Source organism: Talpa occidentalis, unplaced genomic scaffold (assembly GCF_014898055.3).
Source record: "Talpa occidentalis isolate TD23 unplaced genomic scaffold, MPIMG_talOcc4v2.1 talOcc4.2, whole genome shotgun sequence".
NCBI classification, from domain to species: domain Eukaryota; kingdom Metazoa; phylum Chordata; class Mammalia; order Eulipotyphla; family Talpidae; genus Talpa; species Talpa occidentalis.
The window spans coordinates 17958360-17975043 of record NW_023602073.1 but is presented as its reverse complement, the minus strand read 5'-3'; the positions used below and the strand labels follow the sequence as shown (position 1 = coordinate 17975043).

Genomic DNA, 16684 nt, shown 5'->3' with positions numbered 1-16684 from the left:
CTGAGAGCTTCGAGTGCCTTATATGAATATGCCTTATATGAATATGGGTGCTCCAAAGAAATAGGATTTGCCAACATGGTACTCAGTTCTGCATATTTTCAAATAAATTCTAACTCCATTTGTAATTAGAGCCTATAGAAAGTAGAAATAACCGTTAAAAGTAGAACTTTAGTTAATTCCATCGTCTGGCAAAATTTATTTAAGAACTGAGCTGTTTCTGTCCAGAGTAACCCAAATTGCTACATTTATTTTTGAAAAGTAACCAGTGCATTCACCTACCGTGCGATCAAGCATGAGACATGTAACTTAAAAGTTACAAAATCGTCCAGGTTGGGACTAGTTCTGCCAACCTCCCAAGTTGTCCTTCCAGCCGGTCAGATATTTAGAGTTACTCTTAAGAATAGCTTCACCTTCGCGTAAAGGAGCACCTTTTAATGATGCTCAAGAAATGAGAATAGATTGTATGTACCAACTCTTCCGTGACAATGTAGGTGGCTCTGAAAAGAGCCTTTGTTTTCCAGCGTAGCTAACCTTGCTCCTTATTTGGCCTTGTGGTGGCTCTCGGTCTTCTTGGGCAGCAGCACGGCCTGGATGTTGGGCAGGACGCCGCCCTGCGCGATCGTCACCTTGCCCAGCAGCTTGTTGAGCTCCTCGTCGTTGCGGATGGCCAGTTGCAGGTGGCGCGGGATGATGCGCGTCTTCTTGTTGTCGCGCGCCGCGTTGCCCGCCAGCTCCAGGATCTCGGCCGTCAGGTACTCCAGCACCGCGGCCAGGTACACCGGCGCGCCGGCGCCCACCCGCTCGGAGTAGTTGCCCTTGCGCAGCAGGCGGTGCACGCGGCCCACGGGGAACTGCAGCCCGGCCCGCGACGAGCGCGTCTTGGCCTTGGCGCGCGCCTTGCCGCCCTGCTTGCCGCGTCCGGACATGACTCACAAACTTCACTGAAGGAATTAGCGAAGTGAAAGAACCCGGGCAGGACTTTTTATAAATCCTTTTGGGCGCGAAAAAGGAGTGTCAGTGGTTAAGAGCACATCAACCAATGGAAATGCGTGCTTGGAGAGTCTTGCATTCTGATTGGGCGGGGTTAACTTCTGCCAGAGTAACCACCAATCAGATGCAAGACTCTAACTAATCACCTTATTTGCATGAGCAGTCCTATAAAGAGAGGGCACGGGGCATGTTTTCTTGCAGCGTTCCATTCCCTCGGAGTTTGTTGCTTCTCCTGCCCAGCATGCCTGAGCCGGCCAAGTCCGCGCCCGCGCCCAAGAAGGGCTCCAAGAAGGCGGTGACCAAGGCGCAGAAGAAGGACGGCAAGAAGCGCAAGCGCAGCCGCAAGGAGAGCTACTCGGTGTACGTGTACAAGGTGCTGAAGCAGGTGCACCCCGACACGGGCATCTCGTCCAAGGCCATGGGCATCATGAACTCGTTCGTCAACGACATCTTCGAGCGCATCGCGGGCGAGGCGTCCCGCCTGGCGCACTACAACAAGCGCTCGACCATCACGTCGCGGGAGATCCAGACGGCCGTGCGCCTGCTGCTGCCCGGGGAGCTGGCCAAGCACGCCGTGTCCGAGGGCACCAAGGCCGTCACCAAGTACACCAGCGCCAAGTAAACTCGCCAAGTAAGAGGCTTTACTAACTAACCCCAAAGGCTCTTTTCAGAGCCACTAAATTGTCAATATAAGAGCTGTAATTACATGTTGGGGATCACAACCTTGTTGCTTTAAGAGTTCTGTCAAATGTTACTGTGTACCTACACCTGTGCTCCAAGTTGGAACAGGATTATATTGAGTGCCTTCTTTTAAACGGGGGGGTGGGGGGGTTTCAAGACCAGGAATGTGAATGTGGTGTGTGTGTTGCAAAAATTGTCACGGGCTTCCGAAGGTGTAATAACGTATGAGCTGAAAAACGCAGAGTGGCAGGAAGCTTGTTTAATTCGTGAGACAAAGTCTCAAAGTTTTGGCTTTTCCAGGCTATTTAGGGTCAGGACAAATGCCAGGCTGTATTTGAATTGCCCTTTATTGAAATAATGGCTTATAGGGGAGGTCAAATTTCCAAGTAGGTGAGAACAGCGTTTTCTCCCAAGTTAAAGTGGAGTACAAGGGGTGGTAAGGCTCATGTCACTTCTCAAATTGGAATACGTGGCTGGAGAGGGGATAAGAGACAGATGGTATAATGGAAAAATTGGCACAGTCAGTTGTCTTACGCGACTAATAGTTGCGAAGCAAGGTAAATAATCTGAACAAGTTTTCCTTTTTTTTTTTTTTTTTTTTAAACAAAACAGTGGGAATCTTTTCAGCTGTTAAGTGCTGTGCTGTTCAGAAGAAATGAGATCTTTGTGAGGCACTGAGACAAAATGACTCTGAGCCCCACAACCTGACGGATTATAGAAGACAGGAGTAACTAAATGAAATAGAGATAGCTCCATCCACACAGGCCTGTTAGTGGCTTCCCTACTGAGAGTGGTCAAGAAAATTACAGGTTCAGTTATAAAATATTTGTCACTTATAGGTGTTGTTATCAGTACCTCTATTTTATTTTAAAAGGATAAAATTTATCAACAATATTACATAATATGTATTTAGCACAAATTGGAATACTCTTTAGAATATCTTAGGCATTTCTGTCTCTACTTTCTTTTGTCTCATAATGTCTTTAAATATTTAGGCATTTGCTAGTGATTGCTTATGAAGAGACTAGGAAGCTCAGTCTTACCAAGTCTTTCAGAAAAGCCTTATTTTACAATTTGAAGTCAAACAATGAGATAAGCAGCCTAAATTGTTATGTCCATGGATGCCTGCAGTCCTGGGGAATTGAAAGGAAATAACTCCTATATGAAAAGTGGTATTCACAAAAGCCATGAAAAATGTTAGTTTTATGCTTTCAAAAGTACATAGCAATATTTAGAACAACCAACCCACAAGTTGACCATACGGTCATATAAAGTGAAAATACGTAAATACTTAAACCCCAGGAAATTTTTAAAAATAGGCAAATGAGAACAGGCAGTTCCCAGAAGGCAAGCATAAAGCATACTTACATAATCGGGGAAATGCAACTAAATACCTAGTGATCAGCAAATTATGGGTAACAATTGTTCGACTCAGTCCTGGACTATGGGAATGTAAGCTAAAAATACAGCCCTGAAAAGCAACATATTTTATTCTCATTCGTGAATGTGGCTACTATGAAAACCCCTCCTAGATAACATACTGAGTTAGGTACAGTGTACATTGTGGCCCGCTCCCGCAGCTAGAAGCAACCGCCAGAGGCCCACCAGGTCTGGAGAGTTTGGGCCTGTAGCCCCCAGTGCGCACTGACCCCTTCCTCTACGTCAAGCTAAGTTAAGCCGTGGTGGCCAAGAATGGAATCTCACTTGCAGTCAGCTCAGCTCTTTTGATGAGAATTTGGGGGCCCTAAAAAGGGCCTTTTTTCCGTGTAAGGAAGGGGTCCCGCAATGCGTCTAGCCGCCGAAGCCGTAGAGGGTGCGGCCCTGGCGCTTGAGCGCGTAGACCACGTCCATGGCCGTGACCGTCTTGCGCTTGGCGTGCTCGGTGTAGGTGACGGCGTCGCGGATCACGTTCTCCAGGAAGACCTTGAGCACCCCGCGGGTCTCCTCGTAGATGAGCCCCGAGATGCGCTTGACGCCGCCGCGCCGGGCCAGGCGGCGGATGGCGGGCTTGGTGATGCCCTGGATGTTGTCGCGCAGCACCTTGCGGTGGCGCTTGGCGCCGCCCTTGCCGAGCCCCTTCCCGCCTTTGCCGCGACCAGACATCTCGGTGAAGCCAGAGACTGCTCAGTGCCGTCCACGGCCGCCGCTCCGTTTTATAAGTAGTTTTAGCGGACCAGAGTGAAAACCGAAAGCGCGGTGGCGGGAAGGCCATCTGGGTTGGGGGAGGGGACCCCAAAGAGGAAGCAGACGGCGTGTGCTCGCCTCTTTGTTCTCTGTCAGTGAATTCTCTGGAATCCTAAATACCTAGGTTACTTCCTCTGTCTCTTCTGAGTGAATGGCCTTCCCGCCCCATCCTCGTTAAACAAAACTTTTACAATGTCGAAGCCGCATGAAAAAGCAAACCCTTGAAGAATAGCTGTGCCCTTCAAGAAACATTGTGTGTGCTTCTCTTTCAAATGCACATGGGATTTCACGAGTGTTCAGATTCCGAGATCTTTTAATCAATTTCAAGTGGTCGCACGTTATCCCCTTACTGATCATGTTCTTGTTCTCTTGCATTTCAATGCGTTACTTTTAGCAAAGTTCTGTTGCGGTGTTTTCATAATGCTGCAGTGACAAATGACTGGTCTCTCAGATAAGCATGAACCAGTTTGTCTTTCCCATATTCTCGCAGTTCCCCCTTGTTTGACAGGCTTGTCTTATTGCATTCCAAGGAAAAAGCAAGTTGGTGACACCCTGGCTCCGCGCAGACCTCTTCCCCCTTCCCTTTGCAGACCCCCACCCATCAGACCCCCCCCCTTTTTTTGGTATAAATACCCCTGCACTCGGCTAGAGCAGGACGGTTGTCTTTTTGCCATGACTCTGCTGCCTTCCTCATTTGCCGACAAATTAAACCACTTTCCTTTTTCCTCCAACTTTTTTTTCCTTTTATTGGCTGAGGGAAACTGAGGCCGGCGTTCGGTATCAGAATTACTGTGGAAATTATTGCCTTGGGGCCAGATTGGGTTTGTCTCCTATGAATGATAATCCTCTATGCCGCAAGGTATAGCTAATTATTTTTTCTGACCCCACCCCAGATTCCTGGAAACTTCCATAGCGGGATTTAATTTAATATTCATTAATCATCCCTACTCCCAGCACTGACGTCCTTGTGAGACCTTCCAGCCTGTTTTTCCACTTTCAGCTTCCATTCAAAGTGTAACAGGGTGGTCCCCAGGAAAAGGGGAGGTTCCAGGTTCCCTGCCCTACCCAAGGGAGGGAGGAGCTGAGCAGGGTGGAGAAGAAGCTGCAGAGGAGACTGGGTTAGGAAGGAAGCAGGACCAAGAGCCAGAAGGAGACCTGGGGGAGGCACAAGGAGCACAGAGACATGTGAAGAAACTGTGCTTGCTTTTTGGTCGTGGACTGAGTGACACAGATGTGGGTGAGAGACCCGTGGGGAGGTGACAATGGTAGCTTTTATCTTGATTTTGATTTTGCTCTTTTCCTTTTAGACTTGTCTGACTGTTTCTGACCCTTTTTTATGTGTCCCCACCAGAAGGTGCTTTAGACTTGTGGCACGCTTTTGGGCCTTGCTTTGGGCCAACCCTGTTTGGCTGGACTTTTACCCATGAGGGGATGGGTAACTGGGTGCTTCATTTGGAAACTATATTTGTTGTCTTTTCTGTATTACATGTTAATTGTATTAAAGTTCCTTTACATTAAGGTCTTCTATGTTTTGTCTTGATGTGGCAGATGGCAGACCCTATTTAGATCAGGCAGGTTTGGGCATTCTGGGGTGCACCTCTCCCTGCTCTGTAACTAAAGGACTAATAAAAGCTTTTACCTATTTAAGGTATTTTTTACCTACTCCACCTGACTATTTTATCTTGTGACTCTTTCACCCTAGCATCTCCTCAACTGCTACATCATTGTCCACTACATCCTCCTTTTTCTGTCTGTAAGAACCCCCTAAAGTCCTTGGGAGGGTCCCTTCTCAGGATACATTTTGGGCTTCTAATCTGAACCAGTGCCCTCCCAGGTTGCAATTCTTTGACTCAAAAATTAAAACACTTTGCCTTTTTAATTGCATCCTAACACTTGAGGTTTAACACTGACAAGCTCCTAGGCAAGGGGCACAAGAAGTTAACTCCCTCAAAGCCTCTAGAAGGAACCAAACCTGGTAGCACCTAGGTTGCAGACTTCTGGCCACCAGAGCTGTGAGAATAAATTTTTGTTGTTTTAAGCTTATAATAATTTGTGGTGAATTGTTATGGATAGTCCCACCCAGGAAATGAATACAGATACCCAAATGAGAATGCTTACAACTGTTCCTGTCTCTTTTTAGTGCCTAGACCTGATTTGGTTTTCCTTATCGCACTGATCATAATCTAAAAATTTGATAATTTTTATTTTAAAATTAATTTTGTTTCCTGCTGGAATGTATATTGTAGAAGAGGGAAAATTTTGCCTCAACCCTTACTTCTGGAATAGTCTCAAGTTCTGGTTGGGTAATGAAATTGACTTTAGACAGATTAATAAGAGGGAAAATACCAATTTAATTATAAACATGTGGGCATCCCACATAGACATGAGGGGTTCTAGACAGAAAGGTAAATTGAGGCAGGCATGCCATCCTGATTTAAGGATTGAGATAGGGGCTTGAAGGAAGAGGAGGGTAAATCACATGATGAACATCAAGAGAGCACAAACAGGCCCCTCCTAAAACCACACAACCAGGCAAGAGGGCACCTGAGATAAGCAGAATCAGAAATAAAGCTAACAATAGTAATTCTAGCAGACCTGCCCCACCGCGTAAACACTCCAGCAGACCCCCTCAGGCAGAAGAGACCCCCACATATATACACCAAAAATTCCAGCTGTTGCCTAACCCTATAAAGACCCTCTCTCCCACTTTGTGAGGCGACTCTCAGCCTACAGGGCGTCATCCCTCCCAGACTTTGAGTAAAGGCTGCTTCCGTCTGATACTCTTGGCTTCCTCTCTTTTCTAACAGAGCTCTGAAAATACATGTTTGTCCTACCATATAGAAAGGTTTCTGCTGTAGAAAATTTATTTCTGGTAACAACACTAATTCTGGGTAAGACCCCAATTCTTCCATGTAGTTAAGGGAGTGGTAAAAGTGTCTCCTGAGTCTTCAGGGCCTTGATTGATTTCAGTTCAAAACAATCTGCATGCCAAGGTGGCACATCTCAGGAAGGCCTGCTCTGACTATCTTGGGGAGATTGTCTGAATTTTTTTCCACCTCTTACCGCCTCTAAAACTTCCTAGAAGTTTCACATAGTAGATGCCAAATTGTCAGTTATGGGCAGAAAAACTGGGTGAGCAGTTCACTGGTAAGAGAACTGCAAAGGGAGAAAAGAACAAAGATTGGATGAAGATGAATAAAGAGAAAAGAAAAACTGAAATGTCACCTCACAGTAAAAGGTGCCCATGGTATTCAAGGAAACAAAGTTAAGAACATTTTATTTTTGAGATGACATCTATTAAAGGAATCCAGTGAACAGAGTGTACAAGTCAATAGAACCCACTGGCATACTTGTTCCTTGATTGGTTGCAAATTACTTGCAATGTTACTTAAATGACCCTTCTTCATAGATAATTTTGTCATCTGTGCTGGGACAGCTGAGTTGCTGTCAGGAGTCCCCAATACCCTGTGCCTCACCAAGACCCATAAACAGCGTTTTGTGGATCCTGCATAAACTTACCCACATATTTCTAAGTCTTTGAGGCAGGTTGGCAGCTCGTGGGATGAACACTTCACATTTCCAAGGTTCATTGTGAGAAACATTTCCTGCTAAGCCTTGATGGGCCTAGGGCCTAATGTTTGTGAGAAATCACTCCCTGTCAAATTCTCAGGCAATAGTACTTCAGATTCTAGGCAATTGCCTATGAAAAACCTTTCTGGGGACTCTAGAATGGTGTGACACCTACAGATTTAACCCCAGCATTGTATTCATTTTATTTACCGACATTGAGGGTGGTGATGAGGAGAATGCATAGCATAGCAGTTTAAAGTTAGGAAAATGAGCTTGGCTTTGACACAGTTTGGTGGGGGAGGGGTGGCTATCCTGTCTCAAGACTCTTCATTGATCTGTAGGAGGACTAATGTAGCTTCTTATGTGTCTACTTGAATTGTTACTACCTGATTTGTTGCATATATTTTCACATGGAAAAGGTACACACATGACATGAAGAATTAAGACGGAAAGAAAGGCGTTTTCCTTTACCACTTCAATACCATTTCCTCCAAGGAAACAACATAAATGATTTTTGTCATTTCCTAATTCTGTCCTATGTCACATGGTCCCCTGATCTTTCTCCATTAATCCAAATAATCAGATCATAAGTTCCAAGCTAAATACTTCCTTTGTTACTTCTTTCTGTCATGGGATATAGAAATCATAATAAAAAGCCAGAATTTTGGGGAAAGGAGAGGAATTTAAAAATGAATCTTAGGCAGTAATAGTCCATTCCCAGGCCAAAATTTGTAGAATAAATTTGGGGGAAATACAAGGCTGCAAAGGTCCCCGCTAATTCTCCTATTGCTCAGAAAATGAAGCAGCCCAAAGGGTAAATAAATCAAATTTCCATCTTTTGTGTTATTTTTACCCTGGTGGAGTTCCCTTAAGAGAAAGTGACTGTTTATCCTTTGCTTGAAAAACTAAATATTGGGCCTTCCTGGTGGCACAAGGGGTTAAGATGCAATCTATGAAGCTGTCCGCAGCCTTTGCAGCACGAGTTTAATCCCCCAGCCAGCCAGAGAGCAACCCACATGGCATGGCAGACCTCTTCTGTATTGCTGGCTGCTCCCCTCAGCAGTGTACTTCTGTCAATCTGCATTTTCTGTTCCCCACTCTGTCTCTGGTGAATCCTCTCCCCCCCCCACACACACCTCTGGCCTGTACCCCAGCTCTTGTATGCATAAATAAATAAAAAATCTTAAAAAAACCCTAAGTATCAATTTAACCCATTGCCAATCAGCCGCAGAATAGGCCTAAGGTGAAAATAACATGTCATTGAAAAGATGTACATTGTGATATATGTCTTACCACAAAATAGATACTTGTAGCTTAAAATACTTTTCAGTAATTGCCAGGTCTTCCTCAGAGATGACAAATCAAAATGATGTCTTGAACACTGTCTTAGACGAATGAGCTATTTGTAAGGGAATTTACTTCCAAGCTACATTAAATGATTATATTTCCTTTTTTACTGTACACTTATTTCCTTTAAAACTAATCTACAATGATTATAGCAATCAGGGTTCCCATTCCCTTGGCAATAGAGGCAAACTGACTGTCTTGGGAAGATTAATGACCCTATATCTAGATCTTTGCAGATATCAGATACCTATTCAATTATTACATTATCTTTGTCAAAGTTAATTCTATCACGATGTGTTTTCATTACTAATGAAATTACTTACTTAGGCAGTAAGTTAGTGGGGGCCTTTGCAACCTTGTATTTCCCCCAAATTTATTCTATAAATTTTGGCCTGGGAATGGACTATTACTGCCAAAGTAATTACTTCATAACTAATGAGATATGTTTTCATTACTAATGTTTTCATTACTAATATTTTTAATTTCTGATATATATGTGGAAAGCATCCAATCAGTACCAACTATATTTACAAGCTATCCATTCATTTGAAAATACCCATATTTTTGAAGAATCACTTTCCTGATAATGTCTCCAAATTTTGGATTTGCAACTGTGTGGAGTTTGCATTGCATAAACTCATTGCATGTAATCACTTGCTGTATGTAAATGTAGACTGGAATCTAAATTTTAATAAAAAATATGAATTATTAAAAAACTGTTTCATATATTTTAAATTTATTTTCCCTAGTCTTTGCAAATGTATCTGTGCTTATTTACTATGGAAACTACTGTACACTTGACATTGGAAAAAAATATGGTGATGTGTGTTCTCTGTTCCTTGCACAGAATCAAATGAAGGAAATTAAGAAGTTTCCATCAGCACTTGATGGTTGTGATTGAAATCAGGTACACTCACATATTCCTCTTTTGGCCAACAAAGGGTGACACTGAGGAATTAAGAGAGGCGGGGAGAGGTTTTGGCTAACTGAGCTAAGGGAAGGCGAGAGGCCTGTGCACCCACCCAGGTCGCGTTCCCAGCCGTGTCCCCTACCCCATCACAGGACTGAGCGAGTCAAGAAACGCTACCGCCATCTTGTGGCTACTTAATGTAATGCACCTTTGTTGGATGGTTTCTGTTAGGCAGTCTCATTATCAGGCCTACTCCCCAGTTCTACGCGAACATAAATGATTAAAAAAATATTTTTTAAAAAAGTAAAAATTACAGAGACTACAATAACCACTTCAGTTCCCAAACGCAGCCCTCAACCTCCCAGATCCTGTCTGTAACAAAGAATTGTTTATTAGTTTTGTCTGTAGCTGTCTTGAAATTCCTTTATACAAACATATTTATTTGTGACCTCTTTTAACTCAAATGACCAATGTACCCATGCCCTGATGACAGCTGTGTACCTTGATTTTCTCCTTAGGTAGCTTGGAACCCTTTCGTATTAGTAGGTAGAGCAGCTGAAACTTCCCAGTAAATGTACTTGAGCTAGTGACCAGAGGAGAGAAACCCAAGGCTAAACCTGCTCCTACACTGGGAACCCCAGGATGACAGCGTCTTCCAAGAAAATAGGTTTGGTGCTCCTTTTTGAGAAGGGCCCCAGGGGGTCACTTCTGGGAGCTGTTGAGGGGCTGAAGCCAGTCAGTATGGCTGTGGGGTGAGTGAATTTTTTTTTCCTTTCCTGAGATAGCACCCCCATTCTTTGCAGGAGGACTCATCGTATCAGTGAGGACTTGATTGTTATTTTGTAATTGAGCCACCCCACCAGGATTTCCTGTTCCATATTTGATTCTTTCTTTATTTTTATTCATAACATGTATTAAGATCAGACATCATATATTTGACCTATTCGTTTGCTTATTATCTTCACCATACCAACTTCCCCACTAGAATATAAGTCTTTTGAGAGCTCTGCTTTTCTTTTTTGGTCTATTTTGATCACACCTGTATGTCCCAGGTTCTAGAACAGTGCCTGGCACAGAGTATATCTTTGAATGAATGAATAAAGTAGTATTCCTTACAGTCTCTGTTGCCAAATGGGAGACTCTCAAAGATTTTTATTTCCTCCAGTGGATGATCCAGAAGACCAAAGACATTTGTTCATGACTTTTCGCCATTCTGAGTGCTCCTTCTGGTAGAATTCCATTTTCTCTCCCCTGTGAAGACATGCAGTATAGTTAAAACTCAAATTACTTCTTTATCCTGAATTTTTTAAATTAATAATTATTGGCACATGCATTATTTAGTTTTCCTTTTATATCAAATAAGGCAGTTGACACCTTGTATCACTTGAAGTTATTCTACCCTGTCTGAGTTGGGATCAGGACCCTATTATTAGTGAAGACATCCAGTCTTGTGGTTTCAGAGGTTGTGGCTAACAGGAAATTACAAAGCACTTGATCTCTGTATGTTTCCAGTTACAAATGCACCACCTGTGTTTATTTATTGAAAATGTACTATACACCTGACATTGAAAACACAAGATGATTGTGTTGTTTGTGTACTCCGTTACTTGTACATTATCAGATCAACAAAATTATGAAGTTTCCATCAGCATTTGATCATTGTGATTGAAGTAATATATATGTGGTTTCTTTACACTGTAAATATGCTAGGGAAAGAGATCTACATGCTTCTCTATATATCTAATGGAAGCAGACTGAGTATGATTGAGAAATATCACCAGAAAGAAGGTACACTTGGGCAGATGTCTTATTAGCTGGGTACTTGATGAAGCACCACATGTTCCCTAATTTAGATACAAGCTCAAAGTTGAGAGAATCACATCATCACATTTCTCTATAATTTGTCTAGAACAGGTAGATCTGGAAATAGTCTTTGAGAAGTATAAATGAGTCAAAATGAAAGGAGTACTCCAGATTGCACAAACATCCCAAAACATGGGTTAAGATGGGAATTTATTTGATATGAATGGGGGAGAGTGAAGCTTTACTCTGAGGAGTATTAGGTAAAAAGCTTGCGGGGGGACTTGAGTGTCAGCATAAGAAGTTGGGCATTGATCTATGATAAAGTTGTGACCATTTGATGTATTTTTCTCTATCACAGACATATAATACATATGAACATTATACATGTGTGTATACATTATGACATATTAATATCTATCACAATACATCAGGGTTTCTCAACATTGGCATTAAGGATTTTCTGTGCTGAAAAGTTATTTGTTCTTGGGGACTGTCCTCTGCATCCTAGGATGTTTGGCAGCATTGCTGGGCTTTGCCCACTAGAGGGCACCTCTCCAGTTGTGACAACCACTGCTCTAGATCCTTCCTGAGAGTCAAGCAGGTTGAACAAGGTAAGCCTCAGTTATACCTTGAAGAACTGACTTAAGGTCCAGAGGCCAGAAACTTCCCATGGTTTTATTCTGCTAAAGATCCAAGAAGCCTGGGCTGACCTTTGGGAAATGAATGTCTGTGAGCAAATTATTATGTGCTCATATCAGGGCAAAAATGAGGATCCACTGATTAAAACAGTGGGTGGTGTGGTACCGATTCCGGTATGTGTGTGTCTGCTTCCTCTCCAACATTAAAAACCACTATTTTTTTAATAACAAAAATTTCAGGAATGTGATAATAATGAAAATTTTGAGATGGGTACATAACTTTTATACTAATATAAATTTATCTAACTTTCAGTGCATTTAAACTTTTTTCTATGATTACATTATTCAAAAATCTATAAAAGTAACAAGAAATTCTTTTGCAGTAAATAATTTTAAGGGCTGATAGATTTATATCAGAGAAAAGCAAAACTAGAGAACAAAATGTGGTAAAACAAACCATTCTACTTGCCAGAATATATATTGAATAGGTAATGTATATTTTATTTTCTTAAATAAAGTACATAAATAATCATAATTACCATTTGTCAAGTGTCTGTGGGAGTGTGGGTCCCTCCTTTATTGGTGATTGCCTTACAAAGAGAAGCCAAAACTGATTGTGTAATTAATAACAATAACCATAAAATATTCAAAGCCTTTTACCTATTTCCACAACAAATAATCTTTTGTCCTACTTATTCTTCCAAAAGAAAATAAATAATGAAGAAATTAAGTAAAGAATGACTAAAGTGGATTGTTGTATTTCAACTCCTATGACTATAATGCAGCTATTAAAATGATCATGAAGAAGACTGGGTATTTTGTAAAATTTATGATATACCATTAATTTGAAAAGGTGATTTTTTTTTTTTTCCTGTGTAGTTGTTAGGAGGGCATGTAAAGAGAGGATGCACAGTCAAGACCTGAAAAGAGGATCTGCTGTGTGTGGATCTCACTTGAAACTAACTTATTCCCAAATTTCTTACTGATCTTTTTAATACTGTGTCTATCTCTTCAGTGCTCTAAATTTCTTTAATTTTAGTGGGTAAATTTGTTCTTGAGATCTATCTTGGTGCATTTGTATTTTCCTATTGGCTTTTTTGACGAATTAATTTTACTCCTCAAAAGACTAATACTTTCTAAAAGGGTTTAGTGCCTCCAGACTCCAGTTTTAAGCAGGAACGTGGAAAGAACAGGATTTCTTACACATTTAATAATCAATCACCCCATAAATCCAAGAATTTCTGGGTATGCCTCTTCCTACTATTAAAATACCCACAAACGACGAGGGTGGGATTCGAACCCACGCGTGCAGAGCACAATGGATTAGCAGTCCATCGCCTTAACCACTCGGCCACCTCGTCGCGGTGTGTACCGGCCTCCCATATACTTCCCTTCATAAATTAGACGCGCGAATTCCTCGCTCGCTTCCACACCAAAGGACAAAGAAGTGCAGTGGAAAAACAGCGATGGGAGAAAAGAAGGAAGAAAGAAAAAGAGTCCTTAACTTTCAAAGGAGTCATAAAAATGGTTGAACGATAGGAACACGCTTGCGTGCGACTTCACTCCCTTTCTCAGCCCGCCTGGCTCGGGGCCGGGGCCTCAGCGCGCCCAGACCCGCGCGGGGAGGGTGCGGTCGGGTCCGCAGGTGCAACCCGGGCTCGCGGTCACTTCCCGGCGTCTGGGGTCCTTGTCCCGCGCCCTAGTCGGGCTCCTGCGGCCCGAGAGCGCGGTCTGCAGCCCCCCGGGGCGGAGGTTCCCAGAGCCAGTGCCGCTGGAGTCGACCTCCAGGGAGCTGGCAAATCCAGATTTCTTATTTGTGGTTAATAAAAGTCAATATCATAGGGTGAAATCGTGTGGCTCTCATCCCAGATTATCCGCGTCAGAAAAAAAATTATGAATCCTTATGACCGCCCCCGCCCCCAGCACTCGTGTTTCCAAGGTGATTTGCTAAGGGAGACATTCCCTAAATTTTTTTAGACTTTCCTAGGGATGCGGTGCTGGAAATGTTAAGAGATTCGCCGCTAGGGAGAACATGATTCAGGGAAAGGCAGAAAAACGCATTTCCACTGCCTGGTTTGAATTGTGATTGGTGTACTTGTTTCATCGAATGAGTAAAATGCAAATGAATGAGCGCGAGTAGGGACTGACTAATCAGAGTGAATCATAGAAAAGAAGGTACTCTTGCAGGTCACTCTTGAAGAGCAAGTTTTCTAGAAGTGGGGAAGAGAGTGTATCCCAGGCTAAGGAACCAAACTGAGCAAAGGCTCGAGGCCGGCAGTTTCTGGAAGAGTTAAGAAATCATTGTTAAGAAATCAAGGAGCGTTCGTAAAGCTGAGAAGGGAAGGTGGTCAAGCAGACTTTTCTTCTTAAGTTCAAGCAAATCAACCAGGGGGTGAACGCTGGGGAACATGGGGGGGGGGCGGGGAGGGAATCCTTGCTCACTCACACTCTTTGTGTGAGAACACTATCTAATATCTTGAATGAAGACTACTCTGCTTATTTCTGTGAATACAAGAGCTACAAAGAATCTTTCTTTTTACATGGTAGAGTCCTTAGGTTTTAGTGCTTGCTGCATTGACTTGCCTGGATCTTCAATATCATATTAACCCCATGCTCAGTCCAGTTCAAGCTGTTGTGTAAGAAGGATCTATTTCCTTTCTATTCTGACAAGCCTTCTTCCCTCATGGAGTGTTCTTGCCGTTTGTCATTTTCACCTGGCGGAATTATTTACCCATGCCTTAGCTCTCAGTTTAAAGCTTATTTTTTGAACTAAACATTTCTCGATCACAGAGAACCACACATGTTTTAAAATCTCAAGGACTTAAAAATATGCATATGCAAAACAAAAACAAAAAAAATGGTCCTCTTCCTTCTGGCTTATTCCCCAGGGAGAGGAAGAGATTTTCAACCATTTGACTGTTTATTTTTGTTTTCACTAGCATATCTGCAAATATCCTGCTATGGCAGAGACGTCTAGTTCTCTATCAATTTCCTCTCAGAGCACATGATAAAGGAAAATATTTACTAACTCGTGAATTAAATTCCATAGAAATGTAACCATGGCTTTTCCTTTGCCCACTATTGCATCCCCAGCATCCAGTACCGAGATGGACACGCAGTATTCGGTGAATATGACTTGAATGAATAAATGAATGAACTCAGTAAATGAATGAACCAGGGAAGGCAGGTCTATGGCGCAACTTACTTAAAGACAGGATTCTCACATCTAACATTTGATCGCAGCAACATTTGACTTTTACTGTAATCAGTGTAGTAGTAGTAGTAATAGTAGTAGTTGTAGTAGTAAATGTTGCCAGTCAGAATGATCACCCTAGGTGGAGCTATCGGAGGAAATTAAAAATCAAGCCACACTGACAGAAGAAATAGGTGCGTGCAATTCGTTCCCACCCCCCCACACACCCCCCCCCACCCCCCGCCGGCACTCGGGATTGGGTGTGAGTTTGCACGCACTCACCAGAAGACCAGGCCTTGATATTTGGCAATTGAGAAGGGACCCACAGCCCGCTCTGAAGACAATCCCAGGATCAATGTGATGAAGCGAATCCTTTTAGCAAGAATATTTAGGAAAAGTCTCTTAGATTTCCTAAATCCTCTTGAGTGAAAACGGAACAGGGCTCGTCCGGGATTTGAACCCGGGACCTCTCGCACCCGAAGCGAGAATCATACCCCTAGACCAACGAGCCTTCACCAGGAACGCTCTACCCATATATGTTATAACAACATTAGACTCATGCCTATATCGTTTTACATGTGGTTCTTCTTTAAGTAATCTGTCCCTCGATAATATTTAATTTCCCATGACTCACATAAATGAAATTGTTGGAAGATTTGTGCGTATGATCTGTGGTAGCTTAAATCACCATGATATCACTTATTTGTAAGATGCATCACATGAAGAAAATGTATTTTTTCATTGTCTACTTTGCTATCTTTATTTAACTCATCTTCATTTAACTTTTAATTAAATTCTGTTAGAAAAATTTGTGTTCTGGAGTTTTCCTCTTCTCATTTCTACCATGTTTGAAAGGCAGATTAGAGAGTCTTGTTATAATTCAACTGCTTGCTTTGTACCCTAAAAGTTTGAAAATCTTGCCTGATTTCTCTGAAACTGCAATCTAGGAGTAGCAATAATTTCTAACCACCCTCAAACCCAAACCATGTGCCTATGGTTGAGATTCAACATATCATTCCATGAAAACATGGAATGTGTTTTGTTCTTCACAAAAGAGCATCTTCTGTTCGTGTACACATGTGTCCCCAACATAAGACTGTTAGGGGGAAAGTTCATTTTCCTGCTTCTATTTTGCTGGTAACACAATATGAATACTTGTGAGGAGAGGCGCTGAGGTGGCTGCGGCGCGCCAGTGTGTTCGAAAACTTACCTTTCCGCCTCCTACCTGCTATAGCTGTGCGGCAATTTTAATCGCGTTCCTCTATTTAAAATTCCTGCCCATTCGAGATTCGTTTTAAACAGACTCAACTCGGCCAACGCGCATGCTCGCGCGCAGGGTGCGTGGTGACGTCACGGCGCTGATGTCAC

General features: G+C 42.7%; 3 protein-coding genes and 2 non-coding genes across 5 annotated transcripts; 1 reads left to right on the top strand and 4 right to left on the bottom strand.

Moving 5' to 3' along the window:
• Positions 1-479: 479 nt before the first annotated feature.
• Positions 480-947, bottom strand: LOC119251840 (histone H2A type 1-D-like). Its single transcript, XM_037519135.2, has one exon. It carries the CDS (start codon positions 924-926, stop codon positions 540-542), a length of 387 nt encoding a protein of 128 aa, XP_037375032.1. The 5' UTR covers positions 927-947; the 3' UTR covers positions 480-539.
• Positions 948-1175: 228 nt separating this feature from the next.
• LOC119251832 (histone H2B type 1-K-like) lies at positions 1176-1663 on the top strand. The gene has a single exon (XM_037519127.2). It carries the CDS (start codon positions 1178-1180, stop codon positions 1610-1612), a length of 435 nt encoding a protein of 144 aa, XP_037375024.1. The 5' UTR covers positions 1176-1177; the 3' UTR covers positions 1613-1663.
• A 1747-nt stretch (positions 1664-3410) lies between these two features.
• LOC119251851 (histone H4) lies at positions 3411-3805 on the bottom strand. The gene has a single exon (XM_037519145.2). The coding sequence runs from the start codon at positions 3772-3774 to the stop codon at positions 3463-3465; it is 312 nt and encodes a 103-aa protein (XP_037375042.1). The 5' UTR covers positions 3775-3805; the 3' UTR covers positions 3411-3462.
• A 9597-nt stretch (positions 3806-13402) lies between these two features.
• On the bottom strand, positions 13403-13484 carry TRNAS-GCU (transfer RNA serine (anticodon GCU)). The gene has a single exon. It is a non-coding gene; the product is annotated as a tRNA-Ser (tRNA).
• Positions 13485-15755: 2271 nt separating this feature from the next.
• TRNAP-CGG (transfer RNA proline (anticodon CGG)) lies at positions 15756-15827 on the bottom strand. Its single transcript has one exon. It is a non-coding gene; the product is annotated as a tRNA-Pro (tRNA).
• Positions 15828-16684: the final 857 nt, after the last annotated feature.